Genomic DNA, 22,887 nt, shown 5'->3' with positions numbered 1-22,887 from the left:
TAGCACATATAGATCTAGCACATACACAGCTCTAGCACATATAGATCTAGCACATACACAGCTCTAGCACATATAGATCTAGCACATACACAGCTCTAGCACATATAGATCTTTTTGATACATGGTGTCATTTATAGTGCAGATAATCTTATACAATGGCTGTATCTGTGTGATATGTGTGATATCCAGTCTCTTCTTGTCCTTAGCTGTGTCATGTGACCAGCAATAAGACTCTCTACCTGGCACAGCCTTATGTGTAGACAGTCTATTACTTTGCGGTGTCTCTTGCAGTCTTATTTCTAGTCACATGAGACAGCTAAGGATCAGACAGGAGATAATAACTCACATATACAGCCCAAAGATAAAACTCCCTTCACTATAACTCGTATAATGTCCCTATAACAGACCAGACAATAAGAAGAAGTTTGTGGGAAGAGGAGGAAGAAGGGAAGTGTCTGTATATACCTATATACCTATGTACTTATATACAAACTGGGCGACTGGACAGAGAAAATAATCCACAGGATTTACATTCACCGACAACCATTATGTAACAGAGGACGTCTAGTTTATTGCTCAGAGATACAGAGATACGGACATATATTTAGTGTATTCGCGCTGTTGGCACATTAGTATTATAAAGGGTTTTTCTTAAAAACTAAGATAAGATGTTGCTGTAAGATTTACCCTCAGAATTCAGCTATTCAGTAACAGAAGATCAATGATGTGGAAAAGCTGAAGTAGAATAAGAGGAGTCAGTGATAAGAACCATAAGAAATAGTAAAAACTGCTGATAGGAAACGGATCACAAAGACCCCGAGAACCGAGGAACATTAACGCTCATTTACTTCCTTTACTTGATATCCAGGAGTCGTAGACGAGTTTTGCTGAGACGGTGTCTTCAATGGCCATGCCTGGAATGAGATGTGAGAAGGAACCATCATAAGACGTCTAGTAATACAGTAATATGGTAATATAATAATATCGCAACATAGTAATATACAGACCAATAATATAGTAATCTAATAATATCGCAACATTATTATTGTTTATTTATATAGCACCATTAATTCCATGGTGCTTTACATTTGGGGGTTACATACAATACACAGAATATACAGGTAGATATAATACTAACAGTGACCGACTGGCACAGTGGGGTAGACGGCCCTGCCCGCGACATAGTAATATACAGATCAATGATATAGTAATATAATAATATCGCAGCATAGTAATATACAGCCTAGAATATAGTAATATACATTCAGGATAGTATTGGTTTATCTTCCTCCTGACCTCGGCCCTGGATCCTCCTGTACTCTGGTGGGCTCATGACTCTGTGGGGGGGGTCTCGTTTACCAGACATATTTCTAATTAGTTGTCTGCACAGAGATCACGACCCTCCTGAATGTCGGGGACCCAAACACGCCGGCGCTCACAGCTTAAGTGTTGGTGGGACGGCCGGGCACAAAGCAGAAGGAAAGATGATCCGACCTCACCGGGCGTTACTGCTCAGGTGTCAGTTTGGGGTCATGTAATAAAATGTCTTCTGAATGTCAGCGCTTTTTATCTGAGAACGTTTTCCACTTTGGATACATGAAAATGTCACGAGATGTTTCACGAATGTGTCTCCTCCTAGAGCGTGGGGCTCAGCCTGACCTTATAGGAACCAAAGAGACAACCTCCTTGTGCTGTAGCTCACCCCTCCAGAGTCGCCCCCATTTATAACATCACCATGACCATGCTGGCAGCACCCTGCCCCGCTCCTTCCTATAGCGCCCCCCGGAATTGTAACAAAACTCTCGGCTTTGTATTGAGGGGAACAACAGAAGAAACATCACACAAGTGTGCGGAAAACCGACTGTAACAGATAAGCACAAAACACAAGTGTGACCAGAGTCCACCACGGGGGTCTACACAGCAGCGTTTGCTTTCTGCTCTGACTCATAGAGGGTCCCAAGCAGGAGTCTCTCCCTCACCTTATGATGTACAAGACTGTGCAAAAGTTTTAGGCAGAAAAATGCTACAAAGTAAGAATACTTTCACAAATAGAAGGGTTAATAGTTTATATTTGCCAATGGACAGAACTAGTGACTGAAGAAAATAGAAACGTAAATCTCATCAATATTTGGTGTGACCTTTGCCCTCTTCTCAGCACTTGCAGACAGTTTTTGGCAGAGCTGGGCGGGGAGGTTGTTTCCGCCGCCATCTTGGAGGAGATCAGGGCTGGGTCATCACTCCCAGGACTCCTCCTCCACAGGGCAAAGGTGACACCAAAAATTAACGTTTCTATTTTCCTAATTTACTTCATTTTTTTTATTGACAAACAAACTATTAACCCTTCTATTTCTGAAAGCATTCTTACTGCGCAGCATCCCCCCCCCCCCATACTGGCCTAAAACTTTTGCACCCCACTGCACATATATGTAATAGAGGAGATAAGCATGTCAGTAAGCATCATGGGGTGGTAGACGGGTCAGAGGAGGCTTTTCTGTCTTACAGTTTTATTGTAGGGTCAGGTCCGATCTCTCTACAATGTACAGACTTCTATTACTAACGTCTTCTGCTTTATGGTAAGTTCCCCCCTGCGGCCATTTTCACTCCTCTGTAATGTCATTGTCCTGAGATGTTAGTAACCTGGGGTGATGGTTTATTTAGCCTCCCCGTGTGCTTAAGAACACCTGAACACTTTCATCCATCTTAAGGAAAGTGCGGAGCCAACTATTTCCCGACATTCAGTGACACTGTGGCCTAGAAATCCATTACTGCGGGTGGAGCGCAAGGCGCCGCGCACTGGAATCGGTTTAGCCAAGCAGTAGAATAAAAGGGGAAGTCGCTGATGTGTATTTCAGGGGCTGCTAATGTGCAATATGCTTAATGCAGAATCTGAAAGACTTTACTAAATTCCTGCAAAGCTAATGGAAGGGGAAGAGAACGATGCGCGACATTACAGGGCGGCGTCTGGCGGATCTCACCACAACGTGATGAAACTTTCACTTATGTAGCAGCGTTGTATTACCTGGTCATACTGACCCAAGACAGTGGTAAGACAGGAGAGAACAATGGAACGGAGGCACAAAGCAATAATCTTACATAAAAACCAGTCCGATCCGAACACAAAGAACGTTCCCAGAATCATCAGTCACAGACAGAAGTGACAGGACCACAGAACAGCAACCAAAGAAAGAAGAAAGGATCCGCACTTACCCCAAGACTCCAAGAAGTGATCCTTACTGGAATCCACACACAACGCATTTTGGGGTGAAGGTTCCCCTTTATCTAGCGTAAGCTCCATGTGATACAGACCCATCAGATCTATCTAGGAGTGTTGGATCCTGCAGCTTTAATCCCACACTGACACCATAAATCCTTTTCCTTTGTCTGTGTTATATGTAACATTCACCTTATGATGCAATAGGAACTTATCTAGGGAGACCTACCACAATGATCCTAAAATTATACATGTGTTTATAAGGAGAATAGTTATAGTGGGTGCGCAGGGCGACTCTGACCCCCAAGGCTGACACATCAGACACCATTACTCTAAATGGCAGAGGGTAGCTAGAGGGGCCCCTTACAGTTCTTACATTAGGGCCACGTCGGTTATTCATCCAGTGAATCGAGCAGCCTGAGCCTTGCTGATGTGTAGTCTGCAGTTTGTGTAGTGATCTGGTTGCAGGTTTGTTACCTATTAGCGCCCCCTCAGTACATGGGCTTTGTTAGTATTACAGTTCAGCTTCAGTTGAATGGGGATATACAGCCAATGCCGATGAATAGCAGACTGATGGGATATTATAATGCAGATGAAGCTCATCGTACTGGCCTGGCCCATAAATAAATGTGTATGATCCGAATATCGCTGTACACGGATGTAGCAGAGATAACCGCACCTTCTGCCATTGCTTACACTGGTGTAGCCTGAGATGTGATCAGACAAGTCAGAAACCAATGAAAAGTCATCCAGACATTTATTACCAATGACTTTTCATTGTCTTCTGTGACAACATCCGGCTGCAGCAGCTTAACCAAGTGCAGGCGTTCTGGATACCTCGGCTACATCCTTAAGGAAGATACAAAGTAGTAACACGCCCAGTGAGATACTAAATATTCGATACATCATGTGTAACATTCTGGTTAGTTTGTTGCAATTTGCTCAATTTTCGGCATTTCTGACACCTTTCTTCTCCCCGTATTAGTTTCTTACCTACTGACTTAAATACGGTGGTCTTATCTGCAAGAGCCGGTTTTGTTCCCTTCAGAATTTCTCCAATTTCACCAAAAATAGACGCCTAAATGACAAAAGAGGGAAAACATTACAAAAAATACAAGAAGAAGAATTTTTATGTCATCGATAGAAAACTGCAGATGTCTTTGGGGTGCGCCCTGTCCGGAGGGGCCACATGTGCTGTAAATCGTGGCCTTGTTACCCGCTGTGACTGCCATGGTTTGCTCCGGTGGCCTATATACCTTCACTCCCTTATATACAGCTGCAGATTTGTATAAATCCTGAGTCTACGCTCTCCATAGCTTATTCATAAACTCCGACACTCGCGACACAATAACGTCAGAAACCGCAGCGCGGAGATGGAAATCAGCAGACAAATCCTACAAAGCAATGAGCGGGATCAAGTACAAAGCTGCTCTTCTCTGCCAAAGGCAACGTCTTACTAGGAATAAGATTATTTCTGATGGATTTCCCATAGAACTGTGAAATCTGGAAATAAAGAGCTTCAGCATTAGAGGAATTTCTCCTAATTTGGAAATTACATCTAGAAATAGAGCAAAATATCATCTTTTAAAAGCACAACCCTATATAACCTGCCTATCTCTTAAAGGGATGGTCTGCAAGGGCCTGCTGCCTATACAAACAGCGCCACTCTTGACCACAGGCTGTGTCTGTTATTGCAGGTTAGTTCCATAGGTGTGATACTTGACATAACCCAAGGACTAGAGTGATGCAGTTTAGGTGGGGAGGAGGCTACTTGCAGATGCTTAGGTGGCCTTTGCAGTTGCCAGCTAGCCCAAATATCTGGAATATTATAATAATGTGTCTGGTAATCAGACAGTAAGTCTAAAGGTTTCATTAAAGGGTTTGTCCAGGTCCGTCACCCCTTTGTTTGTCCTGGTCCCCTTTCCCTCCCATGCCGGGGCTCACTGTGCTGTAAGCGGAGAGGGTCACAGGACTGCTGAGACCAATCCATGGACAGGGACCAGTGACATCACTGACATACGTTACGTTACGTGATACGTTACCAATTCAGCTGATCAGAGAGATGATATCCAGTACGGCCATATGTACATTACTGAGCGGTCAGGACAGGACGCCTTATGAGAGTCACCGGGGGCGCACACATCACAGACCCTTTCCTCCACGGATTTTCTTTATTACTGTAATTTTTTATTCCTGGAATTTTTTGGATAAAATCCTCGCTCTCCACATTTGGTAACTCCTCTGTTGCTTTATAAAAATGGCGTCTGGCGCTCAAGTTATATTACACGATGTATGTACATAAATGCCATAGATACCCTGACTATTCTCTACACGAGCGCCAGGAACTCCCTGCTTTTCTTACCATTGTCACCACTAGGTTGAGCTCAGGACAAGGTGGCAGCAAACACAAGGACCTCATCTACCCCTAGTGTAAGAATATATGGTGGATCTATGTTGGAGGTCTCAGGACGTATTTACTACCAGGCCCCCTCCCCAGCACAGGCCCCGGAGTATTGTGCGGTCTGCCTACATCTTAGGTATGTCACATATGGTGCACTGCTGAGTGTTGTATGCCGCACAGATTCTCCTCCAGAACCTTTACAATACCTGACCTATGTAATATACCGTGTTCTAGAACATACTACATATAAAACCTAGTGAAGCCGAATTCACCTCTATGACCCTGTACACACAGAACCATCATCCAGCTGTATACATGAGACTAGTGTGGTAGAAAAGCTGCCTGCCATGTAAGCTGCAGACTAATACATACTGACAGATCTCTCTGCAGATCATCTCACCCCAGATAAGACAATATCCCCAGACTCCTTCTCGCTGGCCTCCCTGGTGTCCACATACAGCACACAATTCTTCATGATTGTATCATCCAGTTCCCTCCAGTCCGGCCGACAAGCCCCGAGCGCTGCAACAGAAGGTTTTCTTATTACAGCCACCAATAGGACAGGACAATGATAAAAAACATCGAATTCTCCCGTAACCCCGGTGCCATGGACTCGCCTGCAGGCTCCGGCTATAATGAAGTCTGCAGCACATCGCTCTAGAGGTAGAACCGCACCAATCTCATCATCCGGCAGGTCACACACAAGTGATCTTACATCGCTTCCACATTCACTAACTCACAAACATAAGAACCTGCACGAGCACATTACTATTGATAGGGACATCAATGGATCCCTCCGTATGTTGTAGAGGTCCTAATTAGAGATTAGATCGCAGGCCTGCAGAAGACACACGCACACAGCTGATGGTGTACCAAGTGAATTCTAATTTTATTGTAAGAAAAAGGTAGTTTAAATACATTACAGACAAAGAGCTGGCTTGGCTATTCTAATTAGTATAACATGATTGGTCATAGAGATATAAGATAAGCCTGGCACATGACTATTGGCTGAGGCTCATTATAATCTGCATCTCATTATAGCTTCCACACTGGGATGGACTTTCCCATGAAACAAAAAAGGATTCAAAATACTTATGTGTGAGCTAACATCCCAGACTGTCTATATGTATATATCATGGCAAAAGAGATAAGATGACATGTTCCAACTTAATTAACAATGAGCTACATAGATTCTGTGTCTGTACACACTCTAAGTGACCTTAATAAACCATAAAATATGACAGAGTGCCCAGATACCATAAGATTAATACTTTTGTTGGTTATGTGTCCATACATCATGTAAAGGAGGTAAGAGATATACAAAGTCAGCTGCATCTTCTCAAAATGAGGCCCTTGAGAGATAAGGATTAGCAACCTATGCATTAACGTTCATTATCACATTCCTTAAAGTCTAACAAGGGGCCTCCTTGACTTAAGCAGAAAAATACATACTTATACAGTTTATATGTGAAAGAGTACAAGATGGCTGCCAAAATACAAAGATGGAGGACTTAACTCTAACACTATAGTACCGTTTATATGTGCGCCCGGCCTGACCCAATCCCCAAATAGGACGGGCTCCGTGGACATGGTCGCGGTGATAATGACGTCGGCATCAGTCACTGCTTCTCTGGCTGTAGAACAAACACGAACATTTCCTTCCACGGCTTTAGCAAATTTTTCAGCGTTTTCCCTTGTGCGGCTCCAGATCCGGATCTATAAGGGGAAGAAATATACCATAGGCAGCAAATGTAAGGAAAGGAAAAGGATCCTGGGAGAAGATTCTTATCACTACAGAAGCAAAGATAGATAGGTTAGGCTAGTATTACCAGAAACAGCGTATCACCCCAGCACTGCAGATAGATAGGTTACTGTCACCAGAACCAGCATATCACCCCAGTCCTGCAGATAGATAGGTTACTGTCACCAGACCCAGCATATCACCCCAGCCCTGCAGATAGATAGGTTACTGTCACCAGAACCAGCATATCACCCCAGTCCTGCAGATAGATAGGTTACTGTCACCAGACCCAGCATATCACCCCAGCCCTGCAGATAGATAGGTTACTGTCACCAGACCCAGCATATCACCCCAGCCCTGCAGATAGATAGGTTACTGTCACCAGACCCAGCATATCACCCCAGCCCTGCAGATAGATAGGTTACTGTCACCAGAACCAGCATATCACCCCAGTCCTGCAGATAGATAGGTTACTGTCACCAGAACCAGCACATCACCCCAGCCCTGCAGATAGATAGGTTACTGTCACCAGAACCAGCATATCACCCCAGCCCTGCAGATAGATAGGTTACTGTCACCAGAACCAGCATATCACATCAGCCCTACAGATAGATAGGTTACTGTCACCAGAACCAGCATATCACCCCAGCCCTGCAGATAGATAGGTTACTGTCACCAGAACCAGCATATCACCCCAGCCCTGCAGATAGATAGGTTACTGTCACCAGACCAAGCATATCACCCCAGCCCTGCAGATAGATAGGTTACTGTCACCAGAACCAGCATATCACCCCAGCCCTGCAGATAGATAGGTTACTGTCACCAGACCAAGCATATCACCCCAGCCCTGCAGATAGATAGGTTACTGTCACCAGAACCAGCATATCACCCCAGCCCTGCAGATAGGTTACTGTCACCAGAACCAGCATATCACATCAGCCCTACAGATAGATAGGTTACTGTCACCAGAACCAGCATATCACCCCAGCCCTGCAGATAGATAGGTTACTGTCACCAGAACCAGCATATCACCCCAGCCCTGCAGATAGATAGGTTACTGTCACCAGACCAAGCATATCACCCCAGCCCTGCAGATAGATAGGTTACTGTCACCAGAACCAGCATATCACCCCAGTCCTGCAGATAGATAGGTTACTGTCAGCAGTACCAGCATATCACCCCAGCCCTGCAGATAGATAGGTTACTGTCACCAGACCCAGCATATCACCCCAGCCCTGCAGATAGATAGGTTACTGTCACCAGAACCAGCATATCACCCCAGCCCTGCAGATAGATAGGTTACTGTCACCAGAACCAGCATATCACCCCAGCCCTGCAGATAGATAGGTTACTGTCACCAGAACCAGCATATCACCGCAGTCCTGCAGATAGATAGGTTACTGTCAGCAGTACCAGCATATCACCCCAGCCCTGCAGATAGATAGGTTACTGTCACCAGACCCAGCATATCACCCCAGTCCTGCAGATAGATAGGTTACTGTCACCAGAACCAGCATATCACCCCAGCCCTGCAGATAGATAGGTTACTGACACCAGTACCAGTATATCACCCCAGCCCTGCAGATAGATAGGTTACTGTCACCAGAACCAGCATATCACCCCAGCGCTGCAGATAGATAGGTTACTGTCACCAGACCCAGCATATCACCCCAGTCCTGCAGATAGATAGGTTACTGTCACCAGACCCAGCATATCATCCCAGCCCTGCAGATAGATAGGTTACTGTCACCAGAACCAGCATATCACCCCAGTCCTGCAGATAGATAGGTTACTGTCACCAGACCCAGTATATCACCCCAGCTCTGCAGATAGATAGGTTACTGTCACCAGTACCAGCATATCACCCCAGCGCTGCAGATAGATAGGTTACTGTCACCAGAACCAGCATATCACCCCAGCCCTGCAGATAGATAGGTTACTGTCACCAGAACCAGCATATCACCCCAGCCCTGCAGATAGATAGGTTACTGTCACCAGACCCAGCATATCACCCCAGTCCTGCAGATAGATAGGTTACTGTCACCAGAACCAGCATATCACCCCAGCCCTGCAGATAGATAGGTTACTGACACCAGTACCAGTATATCACCCCAGCCCTGCAGATAGATAGGTTACTGTCACCAGAACCAGCATATCACCCCAGCGCTGCAGATAGATAGGTTACTGTCACCAGACCCAGCATATCACCCCAGTCCTGCAGATAGATAGGTTACTGTCACCAGACCCAGCATATCATCCCAGCCCTGTAGATAGATAGGTTACTGTCACCAGAACCAGCATATCACCCCAGTCCTGCAGATAGATAGGTTACTGTCACCAGACCCAGTATATCACCCCAGCTCTGCAGATAGATAGGTTACTGTCACCAGTACCAGCATATCACCCCAGCGCTGCAGATAGATAGGTTACTGTCACCAGACCCAGTATATCACCCCAGCCCTGCAGATAGATAGGTTACTGTCACCAGACCCAGCATATCACCCCAGCGCTGCAGATAGATAGGTTACTGTCACCAGACCCAGTATATCACCCCAGCCCTGCAGATAGATAGGTTACTGTCACCAGAACCAGCATATCACCCCAGCCCTGCAGATAGATAGGTTACTGTCACCAGACCCAGCATATCACCCCAGCCCTGCAGATAGATAGGTTACTGTCACCAGTACCAGCATATCACCCCAGCCCTGCAGATAGATAGGTTACTGTCACCAGAACCAGCATATCACCCCAGCCCTGCAGATAGATAGGTTACTGTCACCAGACCCAGCATATCACCCCAGTCCTGCAGATAGATAGGTTACTGTCACCAGAACCAGCATATCACCCCAGCCCTGCAGATAGATAGGTTACTGTCACCAGACCCAGCATATCACCCCAGCCCTGCAGATAGATAGGTTACTGTCACCAGTACCAGCATATCACCCCAGCCCTGCAGATAGATAGGTTACTGTCACCAGAACCAGCATATCACCCCAGCCCTGCAGATAGATAGGTTACTGTCACCAGAGTACAGAGCAGCATGGGATTAATGATACTCTCTATATAAATAACAATAATAAATGAAACATTATAACATAATAATCCTTCTTTACAATTTCCAGTATTATTTTTCCCTATATTACAATCTTAGAGGTGACGCTGCCATTAGCTGTTGTAACGTAGAAACTTTACTGTGACACTCATAGGAGGAGCTGAAAGGCTTCACAATCTGAATAGAAGGAGATTATAAACATGGCAGATATATAACTACTTGTATCTCCCTCACTAGAATGAATGAAATAATCCTTCAGCAGTTTAAGAATTTTACAGCATTTTGTCAAGGTTGTTGATAACATCGCTGTCAAGATGTCAGAACTAATTGAGAATACAAGCAAGGAGACAGGTGAGGAAGACATTCGTAAGAGAGCGGCACGTCCATGGTTGGGGTGAAGGTGAGGAGTTATGGAGGATCATTACACCTGACTCTATGGGACTCACTACACAGACCCATCCCCTACCCCAGCATAGTCTTATGGGCCATTCATTGGGTGGAATGTGAAGTGGATTTTCAGGTTTAATCTCAGACTCCTCTCCATTTTTCGGCCCTGTGCTCCCCATGGATGGAAGTCCCAGCTGAGCTTTAGGTTTCGCCTGTGGCTTTTACCTGCTAATTGTCCTCTAACCATCGGGCTGGTCCCTAGAGCGTCTCATGTCGTGGGTTTTACAGCTGGACCAGCCACAGAATCCACAGCAAGGTTCAGGAAGACGCTTATTTTTTCAGCATTGCCTCATATTGAAAACAATCTGCCTGAAAATCAGCGTGAGGTGTGAACATGCACTTAACCGCCCTGACTCCATCTGGCAGCAGGGAACCTGTCCAATAAGGATATTACAGAGAACCTTTCACCACCTCCAACAATACTATTTTTTACTAGCCCCCTCCAATTCCAGCACATTTGGGATTTTCTCTCTCGCCCCTGCCTTTCCTGAGCAATAAGTGCTGTTAGTTTTGGTGCCTGATGTGCTATTTAATCTCTGTACTGTCAGGTGGGTGGGGTCAGACAGGGGGTGTGATTCAGAGCTCCAATCAGAGGCAGCCAATGTCATAGCTCAGAATCACACCCCTTTGTCTGCTCCTGCCTGACCCCGCCCTCCTGACTTCAAATCCTTGGCCCCCGGAGGACTCAATCCACACTCGGCTGCCGGGGTCTTGTGGAATTCTTAGGTAAGATCTTGTGTCTGGTGCCCCTCCTTATATGTGTGCGGCTGCCGGTTTCCTCTCTTGTACCCCCCCCTCTATCCCCCCTCCCATTTTTGTGCCTTATGTACCTGGGATACTCTTTCCCCTCCAGGTTCTTACTCGTTATTTCTTTTCTCTCCCTGGAAGAGTCAATGCAGAAAGACTTTAACCCTTCGGCCTCTGACAGTCACTGCCATCACTATAGAGGTGTCTTAGCACCCCCTCCCCCCCAGCTCCTCGCTTGGCCCCATTTGGTTTTTACTTCATTATGACCTTTAGTGCACATTCTTTGCATTTGGTTTATTGAATCCTTGACTGTAATAGAAATGAATCTCGGAATCGTCTCCTTGGCATTGTTGTGCTTCCTATGAGCCGTTCTTATCGGAGTGAATGCATGTGCATCGCTTCATCCGGTTCTAAGGACGACGCTTATTTACCTCTTTGAATAAGAACTGCTGGGTGAAGGCTCGGTAATGACTGTGCGCCTGAGCGCCGGAGCCCAGAATGCAGAGCACTTCAGCAGGCGAGGGTTTCAGCAGCTGCAAGAGAAACAGATCAAAGCAAAGGCTGAACAATCCCTTTAATATGAACACATCTATGTATGGATCAGGAATTAACCTCGTCTGCAGTCTACGAGCCATGAATATACACACCACATGTTATATTATATACACACGACTGTGTCAGTATACCAGCCATGAATTGTACCTGATATATACACACCACATGTTATATTATATATACACGACTGTGTCAGTATACGGAGCCATGAATTGTACCTGATATATACACACCACATGTTATATTATATACACACGACTGTGTCAGTATACCAGCCATGAATTGTACCTGATATATACACACCACATGTTATATTATATACACACGACTGTGTCAGTATACCAGCCATGAATTGTACCTGATATATACACACCACATGTTATATTATATACACACGACTGTGTCAGTATACCAGCCATGAATTGTACCTGATATATACACACCACATGTTATATTATATACACACGACTGTGTCAGTATACCAGCCATGAATTGTACCTGATATATACACACCACATGTTATAAGATATACACACGACTGTGCCAGTATACCAGCCATGTTTCTCACATTCATTTCCATGGCCCCATACACTAGACCATATGTTATCACAGCCCTGTGTATGGGGTCACGAGCCCAGGACTAGACTCAGGCCCGGCCCTACTCATGTCTATTATGTGGCCGGTGCTCACTGACATCAGTGAATGGGACTGTGGAGGTACAGGCTGATATTCGGGATGTCATCCATGTGCCGTCCATACCATAAAATACACTCACATACATGTAGCCTTACTTGGTTTTGTAGTGTTGAGAATTGCCTTGTCCCCAAGACCACCAGTCCAGCTCCCAAGAATATTCGCCATCAACCTTGTAAGGAGACGGAGCTAACTCACTGTGATGGATCTGTATTAGACAGGTGTTGTCATGGTGTACATGTATCTATAGGACTCTGGGACCCTTATGGTGTACAAGCATCTATAGGACTCTGGGGCCCTTATGGTGTACATGTATCTATAGGACTCTGGGGCCCTTATGGTGTACATGTATCTATAGGACTCTGGGGCCCTTATGGTGTACATGTATCTATAGGACTCCAGGACCCTCATGGTGTACATGTATCTATAGGACTCTGGGGCCCTTATGGTGTACATGTATCTATAGGACTCTGGGGCCCTTATGGTGTACATGTATCTATAGGACTCTGGGACCCTTATGGTGTACATGTATCTATAGGACTCTGGGGCCCTTATGGTGTACATGCATCTATAGGACTCTGGGACCCTTATGGTGTACATGTATCTATAGGACTCTGGGACCCTTATGGTGTACATGTATCTATAGGACTCTGGGACCCTTATGGTGTACATGTATCTATAGGACTTTGGGACCCTTATGGTGTACATGTATCCATAGGACTCTGGGACCCTTATGGTGTACATGTATCTATAGGACTCTGGGACCCTTATGGTGTACATGCATCTATAGGACTCTGGGACCCTTATGGTGTACATGTATTCATAGGACTTTGGGACCCTTATGGTGTACATGCATCTATAGGACTCTGGGACCCTTATGGTGTACATGTATCCATAGGACTTTGGGACCCTTATGGTGTACATGTATCCATAGGACTCTGGGACCCTTATGGTGTACATGTATCCATAGGACTCTGGGACCCTTATGGTGTACATGTATCCATAGGACTCTGGGGCCCTTATGGTGTACATGTATCTATAGGACTCTGGGACCCTTATGGTGTACATGTATCCATAGGACTCTGGGACCCTTATGGTGTACATGCATCTATAGGACTCTGGGACCCTTATGGTGTACATGTATCTATAGGGCTCTGGGACCCTTATGGTATACATGTATCTATAGGACTCTGGGACCCTTATGGTGTACATGCATCTATAGGACTCTGGGATTTTTGCAAAATTTCTGTAAGATATAGGATGTAAGACCTTCCAAAGACCCTTCTAGTTACATAATTTTAGGATTCTTGGCAGATGGTACACTGAGACATTCAGCTCTCACCTTTGTTGCAATCACTGACACTGCCGCTGTCCGCTTATCTGTGATGACTTTGCCATCGATGACCTAAAATCAAAATAATGAGATATCAAAAGTACAATAGTGTAGAGACAGCACTGACAATAAAGAGACAGCACTGACCGTACAGTAAAGAGACAGGACTGACAGTAAAGAGACAGCACTGACCGTACAGTAAAGAGACAGCACTGACCGTACAGTAAAGAGACAGGACTGACCGTACAGTAAAGAGACAGGACTGACCGTACAGTAAAGAGACAGCACTGACCGTAGAGTAAAGAGACAGCACTGACCGTACAGTAAAGAGACAGCACTGACCGTACAGTAAAGAGACAGGACTGACCGTACAGTAAAGAGACAGCACTGACCGTACAGTAAAGAGACAGCACTGACCGTACAGTAAAGAGACAGCACTGACCGTACAGTAAAGAGACAGCACTGACCGTACAGTAAAGAGACAGGACTGACCGTACAGTAAAGAGACAGCACTGACCGTACAGTAAAGAGACAGCACTGACCGTACAGTAAAGAGACAGCACTGACCGTACAGTAAAGAGACAGCACTGACCGTACAGTAAAATCCATAATAATGAAGTAGATTGCTGTAAAGTCCCCCGGCTAATGGGGTTGAGCACAGACTGAGATTATCGGGCCAGGGACATTTATAGGACGTACACTGAGAGTTACACCGCTCGGCATTGGCACGGAGTCCGAGCAGGAGCAGCTTTCATGGCATTACATGGAGGTCGGAGAGTTGCTCGCTACTTTGCAGAGTGGTTGGGGTCCCATGTTATATAAAACCCCTACAATACACTGTCACTTGAGATGCAGATGAATCCCTTAGGGTGTCCATTGTTACAGCAGGTAAAACCTTGGACTTTAACCTTTGCAATGCAAATATGGAAAACCAAGGAGGCGACTGCAGAGAAATCTACATGTGAAGCTCAGCAAAGAGAAACCCAATTTGGGATGTTTTTTGCAGAGCGATTGCACAGATGAAAAGCCGCTGCATTTCCCTGCCGACCCTCTTACAGGCTGGCATATAATGGACGTGTATGACCAACTTTCCTAAAAAGTGTGACCCTTCTGCACAGCGGAGGTGACAGCTGTCAGATCCCAAATCACAAGAAAATTCCCTCCTGAATTACCATTCACTACAAGGAAATTATAGGGCAAGTGTCTGGACGAGACGCCGCCGCTCCGATCATCTAGAATATCATCACATCATCGGTGACACGGGAAGAGGCGAGGACGTGGCGGACACAGCCGCAGCCGAGGGGACATGAGATACTTTGTTACATCATTGCCTCATTAATAATATATAGATATTCACGGCTTGTATATGTGCATGTAGGGGAAAGGCGCTGACTCATAAATCTCCTAAGGACTCATGAAGAAAAGATCTATAAGCATTAAGAAATTATTTATATTGTAAAAAAAACTGCTTCAATAAAAGCTCCAAATGTAAGAAACAGAATCCAACATGTTGGGGATTATAAAGAAAGGAATTGGGAGACTTACGGTGATTATAGAGAAAGATGGAATTAAGTATCAAAAGTGAAGGATTGGAATATTACAGAACAGACACATTCACATTACCGATCCCCGGGCTCCAGGTCTGCCCTCTAGTGATGCCGTCCTGACATGACCGATGGCTATGGCACACAGCGGCCAACACTGGTCACTGGCCAGGAATAGGCGGCAGTGGTCACATGTCCGTGGTGGGATGTCATTACTGGGGGACAGTATGGTGGTGGATCGGGAAGCTGGATAGTGCTGGGGGGGATCAGCAGATAACAGTAGTGGGGGGAGGGGTCGGGAAGCTGGATAGTGCTGGGGGGGATCAGCAGATAACAGTAGTGGGGGGAGGGGTCGGGAAGCTGGATAGTGCTGGGGGGGGGTCAGCAGATAACAGTAGTGGGGGGAGGGGTCGGGAAGCTGGATAGTGCTGGGGGGGGGGTCAGCAGATAATAGTAGTGGTGGGGATCGGGAAGCTGGATAGTGCTGGGGGGGGGGTCAGCAGATAATAGTAGTGGTGGTGGGGGATCAGTAAATAATAGTAGTGGGGGGGGGGGGGGATCAGGAGATAATACCGTTTCCCCGAAAATAAGACCCCATGGACCACCTACAACCAGCAGGTAGTAGTGTGTGTGTGTGTGTGGGGGGGGGGGGGATCAGGAGATAATAGTAGTGTGTGTGTGTGTGTGTGTGTGTGTGGGGTGGGGGGGTCGGGGGAATCAGTTGATATTTTGGAGACAGGTGACACCCCAGAGGTTGCACCCCCATCTACTTATATCCTGTGGAATGCCATAAGTGTCTTCTGTGAGAAAAGCCGATTAATGGACGCCGGATCTCAGCTCAGGTTCCCCCGTTAACCCTCACAAGGCTCCAGATTTCCTCATCATCCTCCCTCCTCGGCTTCCCTTTCCCAACCAGACTCTGCTTTCCAATCTGAAGGGTCCCTTTCTCATGAGCTGATCTGCAGGGATCTCTGGTGATGGGTTATAACTTGTTCAGTTCTGCTGCAGCGCCCCCACAGCTAGAGTGAGGAATTACACAATCACTAGTGAGATTAATGGGATGTCTATGTAATATGCGGCCATGCGGGGTCCCCCAAAGCAAACATAACCTTTGTATCTGCGCCTCACACTGGGGGTCCCCGCTACTGAATGGCCTTAATAATAGGTAAATGCGGCTTCTTTATCCAAGTCCTAATTGTAGCAGAAAGGGCTGAAGATGAAGAAGATCTGTACAGACATTATGTGCTCATCTGCAGCCGTCAGTAAATTGCGATATCAGTAAAGCTATAAATGACTGTTATGGTAGTAGAATAAGGAAAGAAGATCCCAAACCCCAAATATTAACCATGTGACTGCCAGTAGCACATGAAATAAGATCAAATAGAAGATCTGCTGCCCCCTGCTGGAGACTGCACAAACACCACAAGGTCTGCCAAGTCTCTGTACAGCGGAGCAGTCACGGAGCGAGTCTTGTACTTACAGCTTTAAGGGTCCCATTAGACGGCTCAAATAAGAGGACGGTCGCCTGGTGCGAGGGGATGTCAGATGAAGCGTTGGTCTCATAAAACGTTACCAGCTTTGTTGTTAAGGCATCGTCCTCTGCGCTGTACGCCGGCATCACCCCTAAGAAACTGACAGCATATAATCATAGGTTACTGTCCCCAGACCCAGCATATCACCCCAGCCCTGCAGATAGATAGGTTACTGTCCCCAGACCCAGCATATCACCCCAGCCCTGCAGATAGATAGGTTACTGTCACCAGAACCAGCATATCACCCCAGTCCTGCAGATAGATAGCTTACTGTCACCAGCATATCACCCCAGTCCTGCAGATAGATAGGTTACTGTCACCAGAACCAGCATATCACCCCAGCCCTGCAGATAGATAGGTTACTGACACCAGAACCAGCATATCACCCCAGTCCTGCAGATAGATAGGTTACTGACACCAGAACCAGCATATCACCCCAGCCCTGCAGATAGATAGGTTACTGTCACCAGTACCAGCATATCACCCCAGCCCTGCAGATAGATAGGTTACTGTCACCAGAACCAGCATATCACCCCAGCCCTGCAGATAGATAGGTTACTGTCCCCAGACCCAGCATATCACCCCAGCCCTGCAGATAGATAGGTTACTGTCACCAGACCCAGCATATCACCCCAGCCCTGCAGATAGATAGGTTACTGTCACCAGAACCAGCATATCACCCCAGCCCAGCAGATAGATAGGTTACTGTCACCAGAACCAGCATATCACCCCAGCCCTGCAGATAGATAGGTTACTGTCACCAGACCCTGTATATCACCCCAGCCCTGCAGATAGATAGGTTACTGTCACCAGAACCAGCATATCACCCCAGTCCTGCAGATAGATAGGTTACTGTCACCAGCATATCACCCCAGCCCTGCAGATAGATAGGTTACTGTCACCAGACCCAGCATATCACCCCAGCCCTACAGATAGATAGGTTACTGTCACCAGAACCAGCATATCACCCCAGCCCTGCAGATAGATAGGTTACTGTCCCCAGACCCAGCATATCACCCCAGCCCTGCAGATAGATAGGTTACTGTCCCCAGACCCAGCATATCACCCCAGCCCTGCAGATAGAAAGGTTACTGTCACCAGACCCAGCATATCACCCCAGCCCTGCAGATAGATAGGTTACTGTCACCAGACCCAGCATATCACCACAGTCCTGCAGATAGATAGGTTACTGTCACCAGACCCAGCATATCACCCCAGCCCTGCAGATAGATAGGTTACTGTCACCAGACCCAGCATATCACCCCAGCCCTGCAGATAGATAGGTTACTGTCCCCAGACCCAGCATATCACCCCAGCCCTGCAGATAGATAGGTTACTGTCCCCAGACCCAGCATATCACCCCAGCCCTGCAGATAGATAGGTTACTGTCCCCAGACCCAGCATATCACCCCAGCCCTGCAGATAGATAGGTTACTGTCACCAGAACCAGCATATCACCCCAGCCCTGCAGATAGATAGGTTACTGTCCCCAGACCCAGCATATCACCCCAGCCCTGCAGATAGATAGGTTACTGTCACCAGAACCAGCATATCACCCCAGCCCTGCAGATAGATAGGTTACTGTCACCAGAACCAGCATATCACCCCAGCCCTGCAGATAGATAGGTTACTGTCACCAGACCCAGCATATCACCCCAGTCCTGCAGATAGATAGGTTACTGTCACCAGAACCAGCATATCACCCCAGCCCTGCAGATAGATAGGTTACTGTCACCAGACCCAGCATATCACCCCAGTCCTGCAGATAGATAGGTTACTCTCACCAGAACCAGCATATCACCCCAGCCCTGCAGATAGATAGGTTACTGTCACCAGAACCAGCATATCACCCCAGCCCTGCAGATAGATAGGTTACTGTCACCAGAACCAGCATATCACCCCAGCCCTGCAGATAGATAGGTTACTGTCACCAGAACCAGCATATCACCCCAGCCCTGTAGATAGATAGGTTACTGTCACCAGAACCAGCATATCCCCCCAGCCCTGCAGATAGATAGGTTACTGTCACCAGAACCAGCATATCCCCCCAGCCCTGCAGATAGATAGGTTACTGTCACCAGACCCAGCATATCCCCCCAGCCCTGCAGATAGATAGGTTACTGTCACCAGAACCAGCATATCACCCCAGCCCTGCAGATAGATAGGTTACTGTCACCAGAACCAGCATATCACCCCAGCCCTGCAGATAGATAGGTTACTGTCACCAGAACCAGCATATCACCCCAGCCCTGCAGATAGATAGGTTAGTGTCACCAGAACCAGCATATCACCCCAGCCCTGCAGATAGATAGGTTACTGTCACCAGAACCAGCATATCACCCCAATACTGCAGATAGATAGGTTACTGTCACCAGAACCAGTATATCACCCCAGCCCTGCAGATAGATAGGTTACTGTCACCAGAACCAGTATATCACTGGCTATGTACACTGTATATAGTTTCCAACAGTCAGATCAGCGGGATTATTCCCCTACAGTTCTGTATCTGATGACCAATCGTGTGGATAGGTCATTGGTGTCCAAACACTTGGGTTCTTGGACAACTCTTTTATATCTAATAAATAGAACTATAAATGATACATGAGACTTCTATTAAGTATCTACTGTATTTAGGTATATATGTAATTATATGTAATATTTATTGGCAAAATTGGGAGGCAAGGCCGTATCTCTGGGGAACTTAATTCAACACAGCCGCAATCGCTGTCTCTATAGCCCGGACATGAGCTCTTCCATCTGCCTGGAGAACCAAGACATGTTAATGATGAATTCCCTGGGGAATGGCTTCTGTACAAGCGCTTACAGCGTCCCCAAGGCAGTTCCTCTCTGCAGCTCCATGTTACACATCTGAGGGTTACAGGCCGGGAGCGACCCCATCGAGACGTCTTTCTCCATGTATCATACATGTGATGTAGAACGAAGTCTCAGATCATTGTCCTGATGGGGAAGCGGTTTGGGTAAAGGGCACGCCTGTCATTGTGCAGGTGATGTAATGGATTGCCTGCTATATACCTCTGTATCACATCCATGGTATCCAGTATATCTCCAGATTACACTGTATCTCATACCTACCAACATTTAAGTAGAACTCTCTGGGCAACTCCAAGGGTTGGAATTGACTGACAAATCGAACACAAGACCCCCCTTATAACACCCTAAAATGAATACACACCCGTTTCCCTAAACACATACAGACGTCAGATATGACCCTACAAGCCAAGATGAGGGCAGAGAATGGGGAGTTTGAACAGGTTAGTATATAGGTCATGACTAGAGATGGGTAAACAAATTCGGAACAAGTTGTGTTTGTTATGGATGCTGGAATAATTTCAGGTTTGTCCCCTTGGGTGACATCACCAGTCCCGGGTCACTGCTTAGGCCTTTCATTGGGCCTCAGCGATCATGTGGGGTGTGTTGACGTCATGATGCTTTGATGCCATGGATTTCGCGAGGTTCACCCATCTCTAGCCACGACTCTAAACATTCATGTACTTGCATCATATGATCCCGCTCTTCAGCCACAGAGGGATCCCAGGAAGCCCCAAGGCTACTGCCAGAGAAGGAAGGTGCAGAAATAATCCTGGTGCTGGCAGAACATGTGAGAGCTGCAGAGCTCCCCGAGGACCAAGCACAAAATCCTCCCTTATGTAGGAGTCTCCAGATATCCCAGAAATATTAGTAAGTATGAAGTACACTGAGATTCTGCACACAGCACTCAAAGCTAATATAGACAGGCAGTGACTCAGGGGAGTTTTATTACCTTATAGTTAATTATTGTAGGAAGTCGCCTCATATATTTTATATATTATATCCTCAGCCTTGCCAACTCTGCGGTCTGTGGAATGGGAAAAATAAGTCCTGCCCCCCCCCCCCCCCCCCAAGCAAACCAGAATCCTTGTTTTAGGTAGGGTTTTGCAAATGCCACCCCACTTTTGGGGGGAGTTGGGCTTGTAAACCATTCCCCCCTATAGGGGTCAGAATGTGCCCAAATTAGCCAGGATAGTTACAGAGTTCAGGTAAATTCAGATGGTTGGAAAGAATGTATTGTCATCAGTGTGTCATATATGGCGGAACGTAAAGAGGAACTTGGTAGAGAAGTCTGTCAGATATAATCACGTCGCCCCGCTGTACGCACCTCCACAATCCTGGATACAACAATGAATGGAGAACCAGTGACATCGCAGAGCCACAATACTGCTGGTCATGGCGGTGCGCGTGAAACCTAAGGGCTCAGTTACACTGTGCAGGCTGGATCACAAAGAAACACATGCAGTATTTGGGGCAATTTATTATTGTTACATTTAATGTTTTGTTACAGCTGGAAAACTAATAAACTTCCCCCAAACTTCATGTATTATTTTTTGATGCAGTTTTAACCAAACCCAACTGCACTATGTGAACGGTCCCTAAAGATACTGCAGCAATTATTCAAGTATTCCTGTAATATCATCCTGCATCGTGTCAGGAGCGCTAAAGTCCTCCTTAAACCCTAAATGTGAACGAGCCCTTATTGGTATTTATTAGCCTTCACGATTCTCACATTAGCGGTAATACAAAGAATGGAGGACCTGAGGATTGTACTAAGAACAGACTTACCCCCTGTACCTCGCCACAGGCACAATGGTGCGGATGGGCTGCACGACGCCTCCTTCTGCCCCTCTGGAATAATTCACCAGGGCTTTCTCCAGCGAGGGGATCAGAGTAGAATAGTCCAAGTACTTCTCCACTATCTCAGCCCCCAGGAGCGCCGGCCCCTCACTCATCCTGACACTGGGAAAGGGACAGTCACAGCAAAGCCTTCAGACCATGTGAAGTGGCCACAGCTGGGACCCACTGAGCAGCTCCTTAAAGTCCGGGGACGCCTCTCCCCCCAGACACGCCTCTGGCCCTGGTTGGGTGAACTTTTCTCAGGTTACTTTTTAATTCTTCAGCTGCCAGAACATTGTAAGGTCTGCGTGATATGGCGGGAGGGGGAAGGAACGTCTGGCCAAGATAAGTTATTAAAGTTACCTTGTAGTGAAGACTATTCACACTCTGCAAACATCCAACCTGCAGGGAGAAGCACAAGACTTTATTACATGCACTGATCAGCCATTACATTAAAACCAACCAAAGTTATCACACTAAAATAAGAAATGACAGCGTTACAGCAGCAGCGGCAGCGGCGGCGGAGGAAGAGGAGGAGGAAGATGCCGGGAGCACAAGAATAAGACAAAACATAAAGACACAACAAATAAAGTCCATAAACAGCAAAACTAAGACCTGTACCACTAAGCAGGTCCGTCCGGTCCCCCCCCCCCCCCGGGTGCTGGCGCCGCTGTTCTTGGGCATCATCAGACCTTACTCACTATAATGGGGTAATTTTAATACTAAATCCAGCAATCACTGTGACGGGGTCTCCAATGGAAACTGCAGCGCAGATGTGAACAGAGCCTAACAAGGATAAGACACATGTAATGATAAACATACATATAACCAACTCCAAGCAAACTACGGTCTACAGTAATACTGCGCAACCCCCCCCCCAGCACCCCAATAACAGTCCACACCTCTAAAGGTGACCTGTGCTATCTGGTACCAAGACATTAGCAGCCGATCCTTAAAGGGAAC

General features: G+C 46.6%; 1 protein-coding gene across 1 annotated transcript; it reads right to left on the bottom strand.

Moving 5' to 3' along the window:
* Positions 1–578: 578 nt before the first annotated feature.
* Positions 579–22,100, bottom strand: CRYM (crystallin mu). Its single transcript, XM_075285016.1, has 8 exons — positions 21,874–22,100; positions 17,205–17,355; positions 14,190–14,252; positions 12,031–12,132; positions 7,145–7,328; positions 6,013–6,134; positions 4,205–4,289; positions 579–914 (listed from the first exon to the last, which is right to left on the bottom strand). Exons 1-8 carry the CDS (start codon positions 22,038–22,040, stop codon positions 841–843), a joined length of 948 nt encoding a protein of 315 aa, XP_075141117.1. The 5' UTR covers positions 22,041–22,100; the 3' UTR covers positions 579–840.
* Between the last annotated feature and the right edge of the window lie 787 nt (positions 22,101–22,887).

The sequence above is a fragment of the Leptodactylus fuscus genome, chromosome 8 (genome assembly GCF_031893055.1).
Source record: "Leptodactylus fuscus isolate aLepFus1 chromosome 8, aLepFus1.hap2, whole genome shotgun sequence".
Classification (NCBI taxonomy): domain Eukaryota; kingdom Metazoa; phylum Chordata; class Amphibia; order Anura; family Leptodactylidae; genus Leptodactylus; species Leptodactylus fuscus.
Note: the sequence above shows the minus strand (reverse complement) of the source record. Positions and strands in the feature narration are given on the sequence as shown.

Coding starts and splice junctions, on each gene's coding strand:
- CRYM (XM_075285016.1), bottom strand. CDS start 22,040: ATGAGTGAGGGGCCGGCGCTCCTGGGGGCTGAGATAGTGGAGAAGTAC. Junction 14,253..17,204: donor CTAATGGGACCCTTAAAGCT/GTAAGTACAAGA, acceptor TTTTGATTTTAG/GTCATCGATGGCAAAGTCAT. Junction 6,135..7,144: donor GCCGGGCGCACATATAAACG/GTACTATAGTGT, acceptor CTTCTGTTGCAG/CGCTCGGGGCTTGTCGGCCG.